Here is a 22,303-nt window from a genome sequence, read left to right as displayed (position 1 = left end):
AAAGAAGCTGGCTGTTCACAGAGTGCTGTATCCAAGAATGTTAACAGAAAGTTGAGTGGAAGGGAAAAGTGTTGAAGAAAAAGATGCACAACCAACCGAGAGAACCGCAGCCTTATGAGGATTGTCAAGCAAAATCGATTCAAGAATTTGGGTGAACTTCACAGGGAATGGACTGAGGCTGGGGTCAAGGGATCAAGAGCCACCACACACAGACGTGTCAAGGAATTTGGCTACGGTTGTCGTATTCTTCTTGTTAAGCCACTCCTGAACCACAGACAACGTCAGAGGCGTCTTACCTGGGCTAAGGAGAAGAAGAACTGGACTGTTGCCCAGTGGTCCAAAGTCCTCTTTTCAGATGAGAGCAAGTTTTGTATTTCATTTGGAAACCAAGGTCCTAGAGTCTGGAGGAATTGTGGAGAAGCTCATAACCCAAGTTGCTTGAAGTCCAGTGTTAAGTTTCCACAGTCTGTGATGATTTGGGGTGCAATGTCATCTGCTGGTGTTGGTCCATTGTGTTTTTTGAAAACCAAAGTCACTGCACCCATTTACCAAGAAATTTTGGAGCACTTCATGCTTCCTTCTGCTGACCAGCTTTTTAAAGATGCTGATTTCATTTTCCAGCAGGATTTGGCACCTGCCCACACTGCCAAAAGCACCAAAAGTTGGTTAAATGACCATGGTGTTGGTGTGCTTGACTGGCCAGCAAACTCACCAGACCTGAACCCCATAGAGAATCTATGGGATATTGTCAAGAGGAAAATGAGAAACAAGTGACCAAAAAATGCAGATGAGCTGAAGGCCACTGTCAAAGAAACCTGGGCTTCCATACCACCTCAGCAGTGCCACAAAGTGATCACCTCCATGCCACGCCGAATTGAGGCAGTAATTAAAGCAAAAGGAGCCCCTACCAAGTATTGAGTACATATATAGTAAATGAACATACTTTCCAGAAGGCCAACAATTCACTAAAAATGTTTTTTTTTTATTGGTCTTATGATGTATTCTAATTTTTTGAGATAGTGAATTGGTGGGTTTTTGTTAAATGTGAGCCAAAATCATCACAATTAAAAGAACCAAAGACTTAAACTACTTCAGTCTGTGTGCACTGAATTTATTTAATACATGAGTTTCCCAATTTGAGTTGAATTACTGAAATAAATGAACTTTTCCACGATATTCTAATTTATTAAGATGCACCTGTATAACGATTTGTATTTAGATTTGCACTACGTATATGTGTGTGTGTGTGTGTGTGTATGTATGTGTGTATATATATATTGTCTATTGTGGATTCTATATATACTTTTTTCTTTTCAATATTTATCTATTTTTTATTCATTTGAATAATTTTTTAAAAGTCTTGTTGCTGTATTGTATTGGTTTGTACTGGAAGCTCCTGTCACCAAGACAAATTCCTTGTATGTGTAAGCATACCTGGCAATAAAGCTCATTCTTCTGATGAAACAATGACAGTGACTAGTGATGTCCAGTTCAGAAACAAAGTGCTCTTTTGAACCGGTTCTTTTGAATGAGTTTAACCAGTTAACCAAATCGGAGTGAATCATTTGAAACGGTTTGCATCTCAAGTCAACGCTGATCCACAAGTTACTCTCGGACGTGCCCGAGACTCCGACTAGAAACAAGCCAATAACCGGGAGTAATATGATCCTAGAACTGGTGATATCTGCTTTTCCTAACTCTTCTTTGCAATGAACTGCTCCAACAAGTTCACAAATCGGACTGAACGCTCCAGCCGCAACAGTTCTTACGTCATCAGTATGAGTCGCTCACAGCAGTTCTCGAGTGAACAGTACACTGAACTGAGAATCGCTTCTTTCAAAGGTTTCAGACATACTGAGAACTGATGAGGTGCTGATACTGAGCAGTGTGCCTTGTGATTAAAGGGGGCGAAATGTATGTTTCTGTATTTTGCTGAACAGCAGAAAGTATAACAAATAAACATACTGAAAATATGTTTATGACTTGATTGTATTATGGTTTTATCAATTTATGATGATGATCTGGTTGCAACAGTTCTGAAGTATGATTGGCTGTGAAAAATGCATTTCGACTAGTAGTTAAGCCCATTGCGGCTGCCGCAGCCGGTCAGAAAAAATTCTATATTTTTGTTAAAACCGCCTGCGATTTGCCGCTTTCCGCGTGCCTCTCATTAAAAATGAACTAGACACGTGCACGTGCCGCGTCCTGTGTTTAATGGCCTTTACTGTGTGTGATACGTCATGAACTTCCTCGTGAGACCGTTTGTGTGGCCCTAGCTAGGAAAGTGAAGTACACTACTGTAGTCTTTGTTTTGAAAAATGGTCTTTTGGATGGAGATGGTTAAAGACTTAATAGGGGACAGACTTTAAGGGCTGTATCTTGTCAAAAATGTCTCTGTTTTTGACACTGTGCAATTGCAGACTTTGACTGAAGTGTCCGCCTGGCTCAAACATTTTCTTATAATAGAGCGTGCACCATCTAGGCCATAAGTTCAGCTGGAAGACAGCATTGTATTGTTTTTAAATCAAATATGTGCAATTATTTCAATTCTCTTTTTGAAATTTAAAAGGTTGAATCTTCAAATTTATAAAAAAATTTTTTAGTGTAGTTTTTACTGTTTTGCCTTTATCTGTTTGTTTTTTGCAATGTATTTTGCATCAATTTATCTTTGGAAAAGTAAAGGACTTAATAATATTTGCTATTCTTGTTTTGTTTATCTTTCTCTCCCTGTTCAAATGAAGGTCATCAGTGTCTGATTCTATTTTGGAAATTGAAATTTGGAGACTAATGGGAGTGTTGTTCTGTTCACGAGGAGTCAGTGCGTCTAATTGAATATAGATCACAAAATAATTCTCCGATTTGACATAATAAAAGCTACTCTTACTTTGTTGGGGCAACCATAAGTACCTCCTCAAGAAGGGGATTTAATACACATGATCAAGACATTAGAAAGTGTGATGAGAGTGGGAGAGAGAATGAAAAAGAACAAGAAAAGGAATAAATGTCCTCCAGGGCCCAAAGAGTCGAGCCCCAGAGCTCTTAATTATATGAGAGCGCTGAAAGGAGAGCCAAGCCAATGCTCCTGTGCTCATTTGCATTATGCATTAAGGTTAGCCTTTGTGTTAATGAAGAGGGCTGTTTCTCGTTCAGGTAATGCCATATCTAAAGGCACTAAATGAAGAAGTTCTTGCATGGTTTGTTTCTCAATAATGCCAGGCCTTGTTTAGACTGTACGGACTTCCCACTCGCACCAGAAAATATGATTAATCATTAGGATTGAGGAAAGAATGGAGAAGAACGAATAGAAATGTGAGGATGCGCATATTGTGCATTGGTACAGGACTAACACACTGACATACACAGTCATTAAAGGCCCCATATGCAATTCTCTTCTGAGCTCTTAGATCTGGTTTTCTCTCCAACCAAAGTGGCCCTCTGCTTTTGATATCAGGATGTGGACATCCATTCCCTTTGGAGTCTGTAATTGGGAATCAGTGCTGAAGTGCTCCCCAATGGCAAGTCCACTAGCAGACCATCTGATGCTCAGGGCAAACAAATTCCTTACCAATTCATCTGGGAATCATATACAGTGCAGAGTAACCCAAGGAGTTGAAGTTTATTTAGAAAGAAACACACATTAAATTGCACAGATGAAAGGAGCATATATATTTTCTGGGTTTGTGCTGAGGTGCAGTTTAAGAGAGAAAACCTTATTATATGCTAGTACCTCCTGGAAAAGCCCGGGGCTAAGCACTTTATTTTAAAATTGCAACTGTGCCAGAAGAAACCTGTGACCTGCTGCAGAAGGACACTCTAAAACAACCAGTGAAAAACATCCACAACATCAAGTTAATTAAGATGGTTACACCTGAATTTGAAATCTCACACACAAAAATAACATCAAAAAATCATCAAAATCCAGATTGTCTCTTTTAAACCATTGAAGACTTTTAAAAATTGCAGTCCCTATCGAAAAATACTTCTGTCAACATTTTTTTAATTGTTCTGGTTTGTAATCATGTAGCTGACCTTTAGGTAAGATGAGCGTAGCCTAGGCTTTTGCCTTATCTTATGATTTTATATATATATATGGCCATTTTTTGGATATGGCCAAAAAATGATCACTATATATATTTTTTTTCATATCTTTCGATATTTATCACAATATACATTTCATACTATTAATGGGGGAAGAAATGCATTGCACATGTTTGTTAGACTTGTTTACAAATAAACCCTATAGGGAGAGCTACCTTTCAAGTATTCTTAGTTTAGGATTTAATCCTACAAAATGTGTATGTGACCAATTTTCCATGAAATTTGGCAAAATTTCATCATCTTCAGCAGACATTTAACTTCACTGTAAGACTTTGTGATGCTCCACACACCAGCTCAGTAGGTGGCGGTAATGCACCATAAGCTGGATTGCAAACTGACAATCAACATCACAAAAATAAGAAATCCTTTCTTGCCTGTGACAGCGCAATGGATCATGAAGAAACATTTAACTAAATAGTACATAAACAGCAAAGGTGTTGATATCAGAGTTGTTGTTGTGCTTCGTTGATAGCTGTATTTTATCGGTGCTGTCAGTGCTGTCTTATATTAGCCGGATAGCTAGCTAGCGGCTACCAAGCCTCATTACCAGTTTCCATGACATGGGCTATATATCTGCTAGCCAGCTAATACTTCCTAACAGTCTGATTTTATGACTGTGATTCAGTTAGCTAGTTGTGAGTATAACTTTGCCGAACTGCTTGTTTTTTTAGCGAGACGTACCTGATCCAATCGTCAAGATCTGGGGTGATAATTTATTATTCAATTTAACACACTCTACATCGGGGGCCTGTTTTAATAAATAAAAAAATAATATACTGTCTGTGTGTGTGTGTGTGTGTGAAAATATAGAACTTTTGTTTTTTGCAAAGGCCAGTTTACTTGTTTTATTCTCAACATTACCCGTTTATGTGCTAAATGTGGCCTTTGTTCACAGATTTCTTACCCTTGCCTAATAGCCTCTTAATTTTTTTTTTTTTTTCTAACAATGAACTTATTAGGTAAAAACAAAAGATACTATCTTATACAATAGCTAATACAATAGCTATTAAGGTGCAAAATACATCATTTATAGGTTCTCATTTCACTGTGTGAATGTGCAGCTTATAAGGATAAAATAAATATACGGTAGAAGGCAGAGACTTTTGTTGCTTAGTGTTAGAGGTCGACCGATAGTGGATTTTACAGATACGATAACTAAGTTGGGCAGTACCTGCTGATTAATAAACCGTTAGTTTTTAAAATTGATACTGAATGGAAAAAAATAACACTCAAAGTAAAATAGTGCTGGACTTTATTACAAAAAAAACAGTACTGACTGAACCATGAAAATGTATTGTATTTTTAAAATGAAATAAATATTAATATATATGAACTTGTATTTGAATTTGAAAGTCAGCTGATTTTTAAATTGACGTTGTTTCCTTAGTCCACAGAAGGCAATAAATACATAAACCATTCAGCACCGTTATATTACTGCATAGAACATTCCTATCCAGGCTGTTAAAAAAGAACATTTCATTTTCAACTTATGTGCATAAAATAAAACGTTTTTGTCGGTCCACATTCTCAAATGTTAAGTCAAAAGTAAAATGAGGGGGGAAAAGCTTCAGTAGACAGTTCACATGGTGTTACATTTGCACTGATTCCTACTACTCCAGACTCAGGCTTCATAATAACAGCGAAATACCACATTGTTTTTTATTCATTACAGTTGTATGTAGAGTAGCAATATTCACAGATAGCAGTGGTATTCGGCTGAACTCAGTGGTGAAGCGGATCAGACAATGAGCCCAGGCCAGGGGCTGTTCAAACAGATGGAACACAACAGACTGGAACCAAACATGAAGATCTCGAGACACACATTTTCAAGTTGAACTCCTTTCCTGACAAAGAATTTAAACAATTGCTTAATCTGAGAAACTCTTATAAGAGAGCAAAACACAACGGCCAAAGACCTCCACCAACTGTAAGGGGCTGTTCACACCGAACACTTTTGCAACCATACATTTGTTTATCTATGTAAACGTGCACTAGACAAACATCTTTGTTTCCCTTTTTTTTGGGGTTTATTCAGCATCTCGTGCAGGAGCGCTGTTTAGATGTGTCTAATTAAAAAAGAACTTTAAAAGCATATTTAGACACCTGCTTTCTGTTAAACTGTATTTGCTGTGCTGTCTAGCCTTTTTTAGCACAATAATGTGATCGATCTGAAGTCATCGTATTACAGTGACGTATTTTTTTTTTTTTTACATTGAAATCAAATGCATTTCTGATTTGTATGTTTCTCTCGGCTGCATGAAGATATTAATTTGCGTTCTCACGTCACTAGCTTTAAATATGCAACTTAGCTGGGGCTTGGGTAGCTCAGCGAGTATTTACACTGACTACCACCCCTGGAGTCACAAGTTCGAATCCAGGGCGTGCTGAGTGACTCCAGCCAGGTCTCCTAAGCAACCAAATTGGCCCGGTTGCTAGGGAGGGTAGAGTCACATGGGTTAACCTCCTTGTGGTCGCTATAATGTGGTTCTCGCTCTTGGTGGGGCGCGTGGTGAGTTGAGCGTGGATGCCGTGGAGAATAGCGTGGGCCTCCACATGTGCTATGTCTCTGCGGTAAGGTGCTCAACAAGCCACGTGATAAGATGCGCGGATTGACGTTTCCGAAGCGGAGGCAACTTAGATGCGTCCTCCGCCACCCGGATTGAGGCGAGTCACTACGCCACCACAAGGACTTAGAGCGCACTGCGAATTGAGCATTCCAAATTGGGGAGAAAAAAAATATGCAACTTAGCTGGCTAACGAAAGCATAAACGCGACCAGCTGGATATAAACTAATGCAAATAGATGGTAATAGATGGTAACAATCGTGACATTTAAACATTTGGGTAGGAATAGCATGTATTTTTGTCACATTGTTCTAACCGTTTAAGGTTAGAATGTTAGCGACCTCTCAGCCTTGTCGGCAACATACTGATGTTCTCTACTAATGCAGCATCTAGTCAACAAATTAATTAATTTATAATGATTTGACAACATGCACTGTAGTGTACCGTATACATACATTTTAGTTTTTGATGTTTTAAATCTGCATCTGAAGTATTCCGCTCCATGCAGAGTGTAGTCTCACGTGTCAAAACAAACACCACAAGACATCAGTGAAGTGATAGTTTTTATTTTGCCTCTAGAGGCCGCGCTCATACTGTATAACAACAGTGGACCCTTCCCAGCCGCTCCAGCACCGGACACAACAGGGAAAAACTATCGGTGCGGATTTTTGCCGATAACCGCTAGTTCCAGAAATCTGTTATCGGTGACTATTTATCGGCAAAACCGATATATCGGACGATCTCTAATTAATGTAAATAGCAACACAAATAATCTTCTTTGCATTAATTTCAAATAGTGTTAGATGCTATTTGCACCCCTAATTAAATATTACCATACAGTATACTGTCATCAACTTGTTTATTGTGTTTATTTAAAGTCCCACAGACACACTATCCCAACCCCTCCTGCACCTAACCCTACGCGTTCCTGCTTTGTTACGCATTCTACATGTTTTTATACTTATAAGATGCACATTCACACAGAGTACTGAGAACTTATAAAAGATGTCATTTGCATCATACTAGCTATTGATATGTTTTGTTTTTAGCTAATTAATTCATTGACAAAAGGAAATGTAAAGGGGCTATAAAGCAAGAATAGGAAATCAGCCAATAAAGGCTTAATAAATACTTTATAATGCCAAACTAGTCCATAACTAGTCACTTACAAGTCTAATTATTAGTCATGAATTACTGTTTAATTTATAATTCCTAAAATAAATTGTTAACTTTTATTCAAGTTCATCACAGTTTGCTCCAAACTTAGTAGCACCGAACACTTTTCCTTGAGCAGAAGAATATCACACTAGAGATCGCCAAGTTTGTTCAAAGAGTAAAGCTAGAGCTAGAAAATGCACTCCAATGCATGGATTCCAGATTGCACAAAATAAGTATAACATTAGGTGGAATTTGCACAAGTATAAATCTCTAATTGAGGGGTTTGCATCTGGCAACCCTCAGCAGGTTAAATGCTTGTGGAGGCGCGTTAGGTCCCAATGTAAGATTACGAAAATATCCAATGAAAAATGCTTTTAGGATAAATGAGCCCTGGGACAGATTAAACCATATGGATGGCTTGATTCAGCCCGTGGGCCGTAATTTGCCCAGGTCTGGTCTAGATGCAGAACATAGGCTAAATATAGAAAATTTCTCAAAAGTTTATAATTGGTATCGGAATCAACCCCCCAATAAATATCGATATAAAAAAGATTGCCCAGCCTTAGGTGACATTGCCTCTTTCGCTCTGTGAGATTTATGGTCTAATTATTGTAAAAAAAAAAAAAAAAAGTCTGAATAATGAAAAATTGCTTCCAGAGTTTGGGTGTGTTAAGGCCCAAGTCGGCATCCCTCTGGTGTAAGATTAGGCCATAGTCATTAAAGGTTATTTTGTTGGACAACATTCAGTAAGTGTTAATGTGTGCTTCATGAATCTCGAGGTTCGATGGGTAATGATGATTTGGCTCATTATAAATCATTAAGTAAACCAGGGCAAAACTAGCCCAGAAACGACACGCAGGAAAAGACCTGGGCAGACAGCCATGTTTCCCTGGACTGACTGCCCGGGTGCGTGTCTGCTTAGACCCACACACACGCGCACAAGATTTTTTTTCTTCTGCTCTTAAGAATAAAGGGAGACATTTGGCTAAAACAGAGATTGCTCATAAAAACCTGTTTAATTTTTTTGAATTTTTCAGTGATATGGTCACTTACAGTAACAAATTTTATTCAGTTTATTTATTTATAGTTTGGTACATAAAGAAAATTACAGTGGGGGCATGTCCCAGATATTTGCTCCACAAAAAGCTGAACACCTGATACATTAAATGAGCTCCCATAGGACTTAAGAGTGGAATCAGATGGTACATCACACAGCAGGAATTCATGCACACAGTGACATCCTTGAGGACTGGCCCATGTTGTTTCTCCACCTTTTTTTGTGGTTGCTATGGTATGTACTGATATGATGATGAAATTTGGACAGAATAATTTCAAGGACCTTTTTTTTTTTTGGCTGTGAAACTCCAACACATTGTGACATTCGGCCAGAACACGTTGTTAATTATCACAACCACAGGAATCCGAACAGGTTGATGGGACATTTGATGTTTTTTTTTGTTTTTTTTATGCCCTCGGTTGCTCTCCATGCTGACTGGATAGGAGAGGGTCTGGCATTTTAAAAGCATGAGTAACCTGTCGTATAAATGCATGATCAATTCCCTAAGCATGTCTGATATTTGCTTATGTGCTGCTGCTGTTTTCTGCTTACATGTAATTATAGACAAAATTTCAGAGGACAGAGCAGATAGAGGAAAAGCAAGGGAAGGGTTGGGCTTTGCCAAAATTATTTTATTGGAATTAACAAATCAACGAAGTTTTCAGAAAGTCCTATCTGTTCATGCACAAAGAATATATAAAAAATATATTCTATTTATTTGTTTATCTGAATCATAATATTATTATAATTTCTAAGGCTGTCGATTTAGTGCAATGCTTACATAGCACATTGAAAAATGAACACAATTAATTATCCCCTCATTCCATACATAAATTCCGTAAGAAGCATGTTCCAACCATTGGAGCAATTCAAGTTTTATGTACCACCTTGATGTTGCAGTAGGGGGAAGTCAGTGCTCCAGCTGTACAGGCAACACTCCTCGGCAAATCAACAGGAACAACAGGCAGCACAACCTTCTACATTAGCACTTTTGTGCTCAAAGACAGCTAGACTGTGTACAACAAAATGCAGGGATCTTGAGAACAACGTCTAGGTCACTTGTAGTTCGGTTCTCTTGGTTCGGACCAAAAAAATAAAAGACATTTAGTCCTGGTTCGCTTAGCGTTCACTCTGACATTTTAAACACCAAACCTAAAGATACAAAACAAAAGGCATAAGGATAAGGTGAATTTTGCGACGAAACTTGCCGAGCATCCAAAACAATGCTGGCTGCTGGGCTAAATGTGCTCGTTGGACCCACTTTCCCTTAACCTATCACTGAACATTTTGAACACTTGAGCATTTTTTGTGTTTTTTCCAGTATAATGGAAATATGCTCATTGGACCAAATGTTAATAAGGAACTTTACCTCCTCATTGCTCCATGTTTGCCCTCTGCTCATTTTGTTTTGCGTACACCGCTCTTTCTGTGTTATCGAATCATGTGATTTTTAGGGTCGCATCTTGTGACATCACATCCTGTTATTGGTCCGTTTAGACGTCTTTGGTTCATGTTGCGTTCATATATCATTCGAACCGCACCAGATTTCGTTTGGAAGCGGTCCGAGACCCACTATTCAGGCGGTCTCGGTCCACTTGTTTGGTGCGCACCAAGGTTCAGATGGCAGCGTTCACACTTGTTCAAATGAACCGCACTAACAGAGCAATCGCACCAGAGTTCGTTTTAATCGAGCCAAACCTGCCAAGTGTGAACACACCCTTAACTTGACAGCGTCATAACTTAATGTATGACTAGAGACACTGAAAACTAGTGAAAAGCAATGCAACCAAAGTGAGACTCCAAAAGCGTTTGTCTGAAACATGAGTACATAGACCAACAATTAAAAATGGCTCTGACACAAGTAGGCCAATAAAAGGGTAATGTTCAGTCATATGGAAATAAAACAAACAATATTTTGACTTTAAAGCTACTTTTTGTATTATAAAAATGCTTAACTTGTCTGCTGACACAATATACAGGGTGGTCCAAAAAAGGGACCACTATATTTGATAGCTCAGATGTTAAAAATGCATAAAGGTGTTTGCATGATTTATTGCGCACTTCTACGACTTTTTGCAAACAAAAATAATGACATCACTGTGATGTCATTGTGAGCAACAACTTGATACAAATAAGTTAATCGTTTAGCAAAGTTTTCAATGGAAGCAAACTTGTGTGCTTCTCTTTCACCATGTGGCCCCGTTTTTTTTGGGGGGGGGGGCGACGATTTACTTATTAATTTGAAGCAAGTTGTTGCTCACGATGACGTCACAGTGACATAATTTTGTTGTTCACAAAAAGTCGTAGAAGTACGCTAAAAATGAACCATTTCCAAATTAACATGTACAGCATGAGCAAGGGCACCTACATTTGCTCCAATGTAAATTAAAGCTAATAACTTAACTTTAATTCATTTTTGTATTGATTCAGGGTTAAAGGCAATTATTAAATAGAGTTCACAGCATCATAGTGAGTGTGTTCTAAGACATTATGAGCAGTTCTGTTCACTTTCACTAATGACTTTAGGTGTGTAATCAACGTTTTTCTCTTTTCAAGTGACTGTGATATTCACTTGCCTCTATTCTGGTTCATAGTCTCCACAGTTTTCAGTCATATTACTGTGTAATTTAACAATTTCTTTTACTTAAAATTTCATATAAATATGCTTAATGTCACTCTTCAATCCAGCCTATGTATGAATATTAACAATTCCATTTATTCGAATATTTTGCCAAAAACCGTGTACTAATCTAAAGTAAAGTCTAGGCTGTTAAAACAAAGGTTGCAGGTTTGATCCCAGTAGGGACCTAAAAACTGGAGTGTTACTGATGTCACTTCTGTCTTATCTTTGAGCATGACAGCTGGTTCTTTTAGTGGGACCATCCCCTCAATTAGTGTACTGTAAATCAGATTGTGTGCTAAATAACACAGTAAGTAATGATAATATGGTTCTGAGTTTTGCTGCAATTACCCAAGGAAACTTTGCTTCAGGGTTTCTTAATGTCATAACCTGCACAGAGTTGATCTAATTGGCCTGTTGTCAGGCTCAAAGGGCTCAGCACTAAGCAGACAGGTCGATCCATGACCTAGGGCATGCTCCAGGATGTTTACCTTTGTTCCTGTGATTCCTGACATAAGACGCCACCAGGTGATTGGAGCTTCTGCTCTGAGATCATGACTCGGCTGCTTAATGTGAGACTTTTGTGTTTTGATGATGCTGCTGCGAGCCATATTTGGGTGTAAAGATTTGTTTCGATAATGCAAGTTTGAAAGAGCAGGCTTGATCCTGAGTTAAAAAAAAAAAAAATAAATAAACTTTTATTTTGATTCATCTGTGGTGAACATGGAGCACATTTGAAATCCAAAGTTAGACTCCTTTTGTTGTGATTAATCAAAACTAAACTAAAAGAATACTGATTTTGTTTTTGTCTCATCTTTAAAGCACAACATGTAAACCGTACAGACCATATTTCTTCATAAACCAAGTATGCTTTGAGGTGTGATAGTTTGCCCTTGTTTTGGTGAAGAGAGTGCTGTTGTCTTGGGGGGAGCCAGAAAAGCATGTGTTTGCCTCCCTGATGTAACAAAAGCAGTCACCATGGTGATAAATGGAAAAATATAAAGAGTAAAGGAAAGGATAATAAGAGAGAGCAAGGGAATGGTGGAAAGTCGTTCAGTGGGAGCAGCTGTACCTCTTCTATGTGATGATTAAGACCTCAGTCTCCTGTGGATGGGGGTGGTCAGGGCAGCAGCTCACAGGCCCAGTGCACCATGGGTATGGACAAGGAGTGCCAGTCCTGCTGTGTAAATACCTGGTGCTGCTGACCATGTTTGCGTCCCGCTGATCATGTTTATGTCCCGCTGACCATGTTTGTGTCCCGGCTGGAAGAATTAACAATGATTCCTTGCGAAAGATATATTGAGAACAGAGTATAGAAAAGATATCAAAGTAATAGTTTACTCAAACAAGAAAATTTTTTTTTACTCACCATTATTTTTCTAAACCTTTATGACTGTTTGTCATCCATGGAACACAAAAGTTATTAGGCAGAAAATTAGGGGCTGACAGCCTCAGTCACCAATCACCTTTATTGTATGGGAAAAAAAGATGCAATGAAATTGAATGGTGCCTGAGACAACACACTACCTAACATTTCCATTTTTGTCCCACAGTAGACAAAGACCCTGTTTACACCTGGTATTAAGATGTGTTTCGGGTGATCCGATCACAGGTGGTCAGCGCTAAATACAGGTGCAAACGTGGTTCCAAAACATTTTGTTATCAGATCACAAAAAACGAACGTGACCACATCGCTTTTTAAATGCAAATGTTTATCTGTCCTGATTTGTCCCAGACAGCAGCTAAGCACTAGCCACTCTCCTGTCATTTACATTTAGCAGACAGTTTGATCCAAAGCAACTTAAAAATGAGGAACATAGGAAATGAATTGATGTGCAAAATTCAAGAATATCTGTATTATCGCACTGCCAATTTCTCAAAGTGACTGGAGTATTATAGAAGATAGCGTAGAAGAAAGAGACATGCAATATTTTTAAAATTATTTTCATATAAATATTGTTATATATTAAGTAAGTGCATTTAGTGTGGATTGGTTAAGTATTTTCAGATGGTTCTTGATGGTTGAGATGGTTCCAGCAGATTGTGTTTAGGTTGGAAGCTTATTCCAACACAGAGGAACAGAGAGTGAATGATAGTGAAATAGACTTTGAGCTTTTATGTGACGCGACCAGGTGCTGCTCGTTCATTGACCGCAGAGAGCGAGTTTGTGACATAGACGTGGAGGAGTTAAAGTAAGTGGGTGGTGTGCCATTGGCTGTCCTTAAGGCAAGAGTCAAAAGCTTGAATTTGACGTGGGCAGCTACAGGTAAGTGATTTCGTGAGTGGGGTGATGTGAGCCCTCTTTGGCTGATTGAAGACCAGATGCACTGCTGCATTCTGGAGAATCTGCAGTGGCTTAATGTTGTTAGCTGGGAGGCTAAGCATTACAATAGTCTAGTCTAGAGATGACCAGGGCTTGGACCATGAGCTGTGGAGCATATTCAGTCAGGAAAGGTCTGATTTTCATGATGTTGTAAAGTGTGAACCTGCAAGACCAGACAGTTGATCAGATGTGGGCAGTGAATTTAATCTGGTCATCTACTACCACTCCTAGGTTCCAAGCTGTTCTGGTTGGTGTAGTTAAAACAAGATGAATAGAGAGGTTATGGACAACTGACGGGTTGGCTGGGATCACGAGGAGTTCTGTCTTGGCCAGTTGAGCTGAAGGTGACGTTCCTTCATTGAAGCCGAGATCTTGGAGTGGCAGGCAGAGATACAAGCGGAGACAGTGGGGTTGTCAGGCTGGAACAACAGGTAGAGCTGCATATCATTTGCATAGCAGTGTTAGGAAAAGACATGTGCCTTAATGATCGGTCCGAGTGATGGTGTACATCGAGAAAAGGAGGGGTCCAAACACTGATCCCTGAGGAATATCAGTGGTTAGGCCTGCTGTGACTTGGACACCTCTCCTCTCAAGGTGACCTTAAGAGTCTGCTTGTGAGGTATGACTCGAACCATCCAAGCGTAGTTCCTGTGATGACCATCCACTGCGCTAAAACAAGAGTCACCTGCGGCTTTAATGATGATAACCGTCTGATCAGAAAATGTAAAAAAAAAAAAAGTGCATGCATACACATGCACAAGAACTTCACAGAACTTCTTCAGTGTGCCTGATATCAACAAGCATGGACACAAATGAGAAGCATGCACATCTCAAGCTCAGATAATACAGATAGTCCACTAAAACAACAAATAATTCTGCTCTAAATGTCATGTTTGTGCTTATTAAATTCAAGTATAATTGGAAGAAAAAGTGTGTTTTATTCACTGTCTTTTTATACTTTTGCGCTTCATCATCATGCAGTAAAACACTGATGTAGTGATTGTTATCATTCATCATAAAATCAGAGGCCCTCCCCCTCAAAACCGAACACAAGTCACAGGAGACGCATTTGAGACATGTTAATACCAGGTGTAAACAGGATTTAGAAAGTCATACAGGTTTTAAACAACAAGAGGGTGAGTAAATGATTACAAAATGTAAATTTTTTTTAGGTGAATTATCCCTTAAATCAAAAGAAAAGTTGTATAGTTTAATTGGAGACAGAGATTTGTCTTATAACAGTGTATTGAAATTTGTAATGGCAGTTGGGTCATTTGGCACCTTGCTCACAGATTATGTCTGATCTGAGAGAATTGTCTGGAGTTGGTTAGTGTCAGCATGCAGGCCAAAAAAGTCTGTCTGAATGTTGTCTCACTGCCCTTCTCATTCTAACTCTAGTCTGAATTTCTCTCATCCTCAGCATGTGTAAGTCCAAAGTCCTTTTGGCTATATGTTCAAAGCTTCCCTGAGGTCTTAAATACTGTTAGAGCTGCTTTCCCATGTGGTTTTGTCTGATTTAGCTCACTTCTGGGTACAAATTTGTCCCCAAACTAGCCACACACACACACACACACACACACACACACACACACACACAATATGACAATTCAGAGGTCGGCACCTGTCTCCTGGCACCTGTTTTTTGGTGTGTTAGAGTGTGCTCCTGAGGTGCCTCTGCTACATAAAGTGGGAGATGGTGCATTCCACATTCAAAGAAAGAGAAGGAAAAGGTTTGAGGCAGAGATTAGGAGATCTCTTACCTATATAGATTTATTATATTTCATGTGTGCATGATGAATGAACAAACGGCAAACAAAAAGCAATTTGTTCATTCCCCACGTCATCCTCAGAAAGAGGAAAAGATAAAGTCAGAAAGATAAATCACACATAATCAATTTCCTCATTAACACGTATCATTGTCTTCGAGAACCTCAAAAAACAACAAATTGGGAGGGCGGAAATGTATTACCACCAAGATATGTCATACCTGACAATACACATTCAATACACATAAACTCATCATAAACACACTAATAAATAAAAGAATAAATATGTGTCTCTGTCAGAGGGTTGGGCGTTAATAGTTTGGGATCTACATATAGTAGAGGTGTGGAGGAGGTGTTTATATGAAAAAAATAAAACGGTTCAAAAGTTGAAGTTGCATGTCTGTATGCTGACTACTCCAAAAGCATTAGCCTTGTCAAACTAAATCAAGTAGTAGTCAAAAACTGTCTGAAAATGAGTTTTTCCAAAGTTTTTTCAGATATCAACTTTTTTCGTCTTTTTTTTTTTTTATTTATTTTTATGACACATTCTTAAGTAGCATGAGTAGATTGTTTTACATTATTGAAAACCATGATATGGAATCTTTTAATTGCTCATTTAATTATTATTCTTTGAAATGCTTGCAACCATTTAGTTAACATTTAGACTAATATTTTCCCTCTTGTCTCTGTATTTTTCTGTTAGGGTAGTTTGAGGAGCAGCAGTCAAATTTCTCCCCAGGAGTTTCTCAGTGAGCTGAAAGGTGGAGCCACCGATGAGAGACTGTTGGCCTGTCTGGACTCTCTTAAAGTGTCTCTCACCAGCAACCCAGTCAGGTATTGTCCACTATCTCTTTTAACATTAACCCACTTAAAGGGATTTCTCTATTCTGCACTGATCTCTTAAATCCACTCACAGCATAATGTGAGATAAGGTCTCTTGCACCAAAAACAGCCGTGATTTAATTTTAGGGTTGATTGCTTAGTATAAACCTGAGTTCGCATGCCTCTTTTCAATTTGTAAAATTTGTAAAATGAACAGCAGCTTCTTACCAATGTAGCTCGGTAACAACTATGAAAAAGAACAACATGCAAGCCTCACTGTTTATGCATGTTTTTGTTACTGTTGGATTTAGCACCAAAACTTAGGGTGTGTTCACACTTTGCAGGTTTGGTTCGATTAAAACGAACTCTGGTGCAATGTGTGGATCATTTGAACAAGTGTGAACACTGCCATCCGAACCTTGGTGAGCACCAAACAAGCGGACCGAGACCGCCTGAATAGTGGGTCTCGGTCCGCTTCCAAACGAACTCTGGTGCGGTTCAATTGATATATGAACGCAACATGGACCAAAGACATCCAAACGGACCAAAAACAGGAAGTAATTTGCCTAATACTGACCTCAAGCATACCTGGTTCTTCTCATCATAGGAGCTATGTTGCCCATTACAGTTCGGTACAGGCGTCGGAACCACCGTCAGCGTATCTTCCTTTGTGTGTGCAACAGAGGAATTCCTGGTGCTGTTTTGACTTCTTTACACATTTTATTAGTTCTTCGTTTGATCTCAGCTGGTAAAAATACCACCATATATACATATATAAATATAACGAAGCAGCCAGCATTGTTTTGGATGATGGGCAAGTTCCGTCACAAAAATACATCATAAAAGCTGTCCAATCAGGTTGTGACTTTTTCCTGATGCCTTTGGTTTTGTATCGTTAGGTTCGGTGTTAAAAATGCCAGTGTGAACACTAAGCGAACCAGGACTAAAGGTATCATTTTCTTTTTTGGTCCGGACCAAGAGAACCGAACTACAAGTGTGAACACACCCTTACAGACACAGAATCACTTAGAAAGAATGCAAGCTACTCTCTGAAGGCAATTTATGTTTTAGACAAGCAGCTATACGAACAATTTTATACTTCAAAAAGTGTGACTGGGAGCATGCAAATATTTAGATTTATACATCATCAATAGTAGTTCCATTCCCTTATTTATACTGGTTTGCTTTGCGATATAATTCCGATAAAAATAAATATAAATAAATAGTTTTTTCAAGTTTATGGACTACTTACGATTCAAAATTACATTTTTCAACTTTTAAATGTACTGCAACATGATTCAAATAACAGTAAAGCTGTTACAATATCCGTAAATATCTTTTTTGGACTCAAGATGGCGCCGAGTATGGCTGCTGCGTTGCGAGCTCCGACACAACTTAGCAATGGTTTGTTTGTTTTGTTTACAATTCTTATGTTTCTTGTCTTGGATGTTGCCTGCCTTATTGTCTACGACAGACAAACACTTTTGGACATTGGCTCAGCGATCTCACACCGTAAACCGGACTTCACATTCCTCAATGCCGACCCGCTGTTTACAAACACGCAAGCGGAGCCCTTTGTCTGGGCAGCACGGCCGCGGAAACGCAGGAGGAAAAGGGGAAACAGAGCCGGCGTTCTCATCAGAGTAAGACGCCGCGCAAATCGACCCCCGCTACCCACTATTCTACTGGCAAATGTTCAGTCTCTGGATAACAAGCTCTGCGAGCTGAAAGCGCGGATCTCTTTCCAACGAGAGACGAGGGACTGCTGCATTATCTGCCTTACGGAAACTTGGATGTCTGCGGAGATTCCAGACTCAGCCATTGAACCCGCGGGGTTCTCCATGCTCCGAGCGGACAGAGCGAAAGACCTCTCAGGTAAAACTAGAGGAGGTGGTGTATGTTTTATGATCAACAAATCCTGGTGTGATCAGAGGAACATACATTCTATCAAGTCTTTCTGTTCTCCTGATCTGGAATTTCTTATGCTTCTGTGTCGACCATTCTGGCTACCGAGGGAATTCACAGCGGTCATTATCACTGCTGTGTACATCCCCCCACAAGCCGACACAGACCGGGCACTCAAGGAACTGTATGGGAGTATAAGTGAGCAGGAAACCGCGCACCCTGAGGCCGCGTTCATTGTGACCGGGGACTTTAATAAAGCCAGTTTAAAATCAGTCGCACCAAAATATCACCAGCACATTAGTTTCAACACACGAGGGGACCGGGTTTTGGACCATTGCTACTCTCCGTTCCGGGATGGCTACAAATCCCTCCCCCGCCCACCATTTGGAAAATCGGACCACTCTTCCATTCTGCTTCTGCCCGCTTACAGGCAGAAACTGAAACAGGAAGCACCCACCCTCAGAACGATCCAGTGCTGGTCGGACCAATCAGACTCTACGCTACAAGACTGTTTTGATCGCACGGACTGGGAGATGTTCCGGTCCGCCTCTGATGACGACATCGAGCTTTACGCTGATAGCGTAATGTGCTTCATCAGAACGTGTGTAGAGGAAGTGATTCCGACCAGAACTGTGCGAATCTATCCGAATCAGAAGCCGTGGATCAACAGCGATGTTCGCGCAGCACTTAATGTGCGGACCTCCGCTTTTAATTCCGGGAACGCGGAGGAGCATAAACAAGCCAGTTATGCCCTCCGAAAAACTATCAAAACAGCAAAACGCCAGTACAGGAGTAAGATTGAAGGACAGTTTAACACCACCAACTCTAGAAGCATGTGGCAGGGAATTAACATCATCACGGACTTTAAAGGGAATAAAAACTCCGCCATGAACACCGCTGCCTCTCTACCGGATGAGCTAAATACTTTTTATACTCGTTTCGAGGGAAATAACACCGCCCTCGCGGAGAGAGCTCTCACGGCCGAAGCTACAGAGGTTAGTTCACTCTCTGTCTCTGTAGCGGATGTAACCCGATCATTCCGACGGGTGAATATCCGCAAAGCCGCGGGTCCAGACGGCATTCCGGGCCGCGTCATCAGAGCGTGCGCGAACCAGCTGGCTGGTGTTTTTACGGACATTTTCAACCTTTCCCTCTCTTTGTCTGTAGTCCCCACATGCTTTAAAACATCCACCATTGTGCCTGTTCCAAAACAATCGAAAATAACTTGTTTAAATGACTGGCGTCCTGTTGCTCTGACCCCCATCATCAGCAAATGTTTTGAGAGACTAATCAGAGATTACATCTGCTCTGTATTACCACTCAATCTTGACCCGCTGCAGTTTGCTTACCGTAACAACCGCTCCACTGATGATGCCATTGCATCTACAATACACACTGCTCTCTCCCACCTGGAAAAAAAGAACACTTATGTGAGAATGCTGTTTGTAGACTACAGCTCAGCATTCAACACCATAGTGCCCTCCAAGCTAGATGAGAAACTCCGGGCTCTGGGCTTAAACAGCTCGCTGTGCAGCTGGATCCTGGACTTCCTGTCAAGCAGACGCCAGGTGGTTAGAATAGGCAGCAACATCTCCTCATCACTGACCCTCAACACTGGAGCCCCGCAGGGCTGTGTTCTCAGCCCACTACTGTATTCCCTGTACACACATGACTGTGTGGCAACACATAGCTCCAATGCCATCATTAAGTTTGCTGATGACACGACGGTGGTAGGTCTGATCACTGACAATGATGAAACAGCCTACAGAGAGGAGGTGCACACTCTGACACACTGGTGTCAGGAGCACAACCTCTCCCTCAACGTCAGTAAGACAAAGGAGCTTGTGGTGGACTTCAGGAGAAAAGACAGAGAACACAGTCCAATCACCATCAATGGAGCACCAGTGGAGAGAGTCAGCAGCTTCAAGTTCCTGGGTGTCCACATCACTGAGGAACTCACATGGTCCGTCCACACTGAAGTCGTTGTGAAGAAGGCTCATCAGCGCCTTTTCTTCCTGAGACGGCTGAGGAAGTTTGGAATGAACCGCTACATCCTCACACGGTTCTACACCTGCACTGTGGAGAGCATCCTGACTGGCTGCATCTCCGCCTGGTACGGCAATAGCACTGCCCACAACCGCAAAGCACTGCAAAGGGTGGTGCGAACTGCCAAACACATCATCGGAGGTGAGCTTCCCTCCCTCCAGGAAATATATACAAGGCGGTGTGTGAAAAAAGCTCGGAGGATCATCAGAGACTCCAGCCACCCGAGCCATGGGCTGTTCTCACTGCTACCATCAGGTAGGCGGTATCGCAGCATCAGGACACGCACCAGCCGACTCCATGATAGCTTCTTCCCCCAAGCAATCAGACTTCTGAACTCTTGATCTCCCACGATCAAAATACATCAGCCCTGCACTTTATTACTCTTTTATCTCACACCGGACTGTCATAAATTATATTACTGTCATTATATTATGTCTCTCTTAACAACTGACTATCAACCGACAGCCTGAATGTCAATACAGTACAATACTGTACATTCTATATATATACTTTTTTCATATATATTTTAATTTTTATTGAATAATGTGTATCTATATAGTATCTATATAGTAAAAAACAAAAAAAAAACAAAAAACAAAAACAGCATATTGTATACTGTGCAATGTATGTTATTATTGTATATTGTTGAGTGTAATTGTGTATAACAGATGTTTAAATTGTGTTGTGTTAATTTGATGTTTTAAGTTGTGTAATTATGTATAACAGATGTTTAAATTGTGCTGTGTTAATTTGATGTTTTAAGTCGAGTTTAATTATGTATAACAGATGTTTAAATTGTGCTGTGTTAATTTGATGTTTATTGTAGATTGGCGTATGTCTCATCACTGTCACGACTGCTATGTTGATCGGAACTGCACCCAAGAATTTCACACACCATTGCACTTGTGTATATGGCTGTGTGACAATAAAGTGATTTGATTTGATTTGATTAAAGCCGCGGGTCCAGACGGCATTCCGGGCCGCATCATCAGAACCAACTTTCTGGTGTTTTTATGGACATTTTCAACCTTTCCCTCTCTTTGTCTGTGGTCCTCACATGCTTTAAAATGTCCACCATTGTGCCTGTACCAAAGCAATCCAAAATCACTTGCTTAAATGACTGGCGTCCTGTTGCTCTGACCCCCATCATCAGCAAATGCTTTGAGAGACTAATCAGAGATTACATCTACTCTGTGCTGCCTCCATCACCTGAAACCATTGCAATTTGCTTACTGCAACAACCGCTCCACTGATGATGCCTTTGCATCTACAATACACACTGCTCTCTCCCACCTGGAAGAAAGGAACACTTATGTGAGAATGCTGTTTGTAGACTACAGCTCAGCATTCAACACCATAGTGCCCTCCAAGTTAGATGAGAAGCTCTGGGCTCTGGGCTTAAACAGCTCGCTGTGCAGCTGGTTCCTGGACTTCCTGTCAAGCAGACGCCAGGTGGTTAGAATGGGCAGCAACATCTCATCAATGACCCTCAACACTGGAGCCCCGCAATGCTGTGTTCTTAGCCCACTCCTGTATTCCCGGTACACACATGGCAACACACAGCTCCAATGACATCATTAAGTTTGCTGATGATACGACGGTGGTAGGTCTGATCACTGACAATGATGAAACAGCCTACAGAGAGGAGGTGCACACTGTGACACGCTGGTGTCAGGAGCACAACCTCTCCCTCAGCGTCAGCAAGACCAAGGAGCTTGTGGTGGACTTCAGGAGAAAAGACAGAGAACACAGCCCCATCACTATCAATGGAGCACCGGTGGAGAGAGTCAGCAGCTTCAAGTTCCTCGGTGTCCACATAACTGAGGAACTCGCATGGTCCGTCCACACTGAGGCCGTTGTGAAGAAGGCTCACCAGCGCCTCTTCTCCCTGAGACGGCTGAGGAAGTTTGGAATGAACTGCCGCATCCTGACTGGCTGCATCAC

General features: G+C 40.5%; 1 protein-coding gene across 1 annotated transcript in view; it reads left to right on the top strand.

The window, feature by feature from the left end:
- diaph3 (diaphanous-related formin 3) overlaps nucleotides 1-22,303 on the top strand; it is a 484,493-nt gene that overhangs the window by 98,074 nt on the left and 364,116 nt on the right. Inside the window, 1 exon segment of the mRNA XM_051672192.1 lies at nucleotides 16,290-16,420. Coding sequence (XP_051528152.1) covers nucleotides 16,290-16,420 — 131 coding nt within the window.

This window comes from Myxocyprinus asiaticus, chromosome 35 (assembly GCF_019703515.2).
Source record: "Myxocyprinus asiaticus isolate MX2 ecotype Aquarium Trade chromosome 35, UBuf_Myxa_2, whole genome shotgun sequence".
Taxonomy (NCBI): domain Eukaryota; kingdom Metazoa; phylum Chordata; class Actinopteri; order Cypriniformes; family Catostomidae; genus Myxocyprinus; species Myxocyprinus asiaticus.
This window is presented reverse-complemented; position numbering and strand designations above follow the sequence as displayed.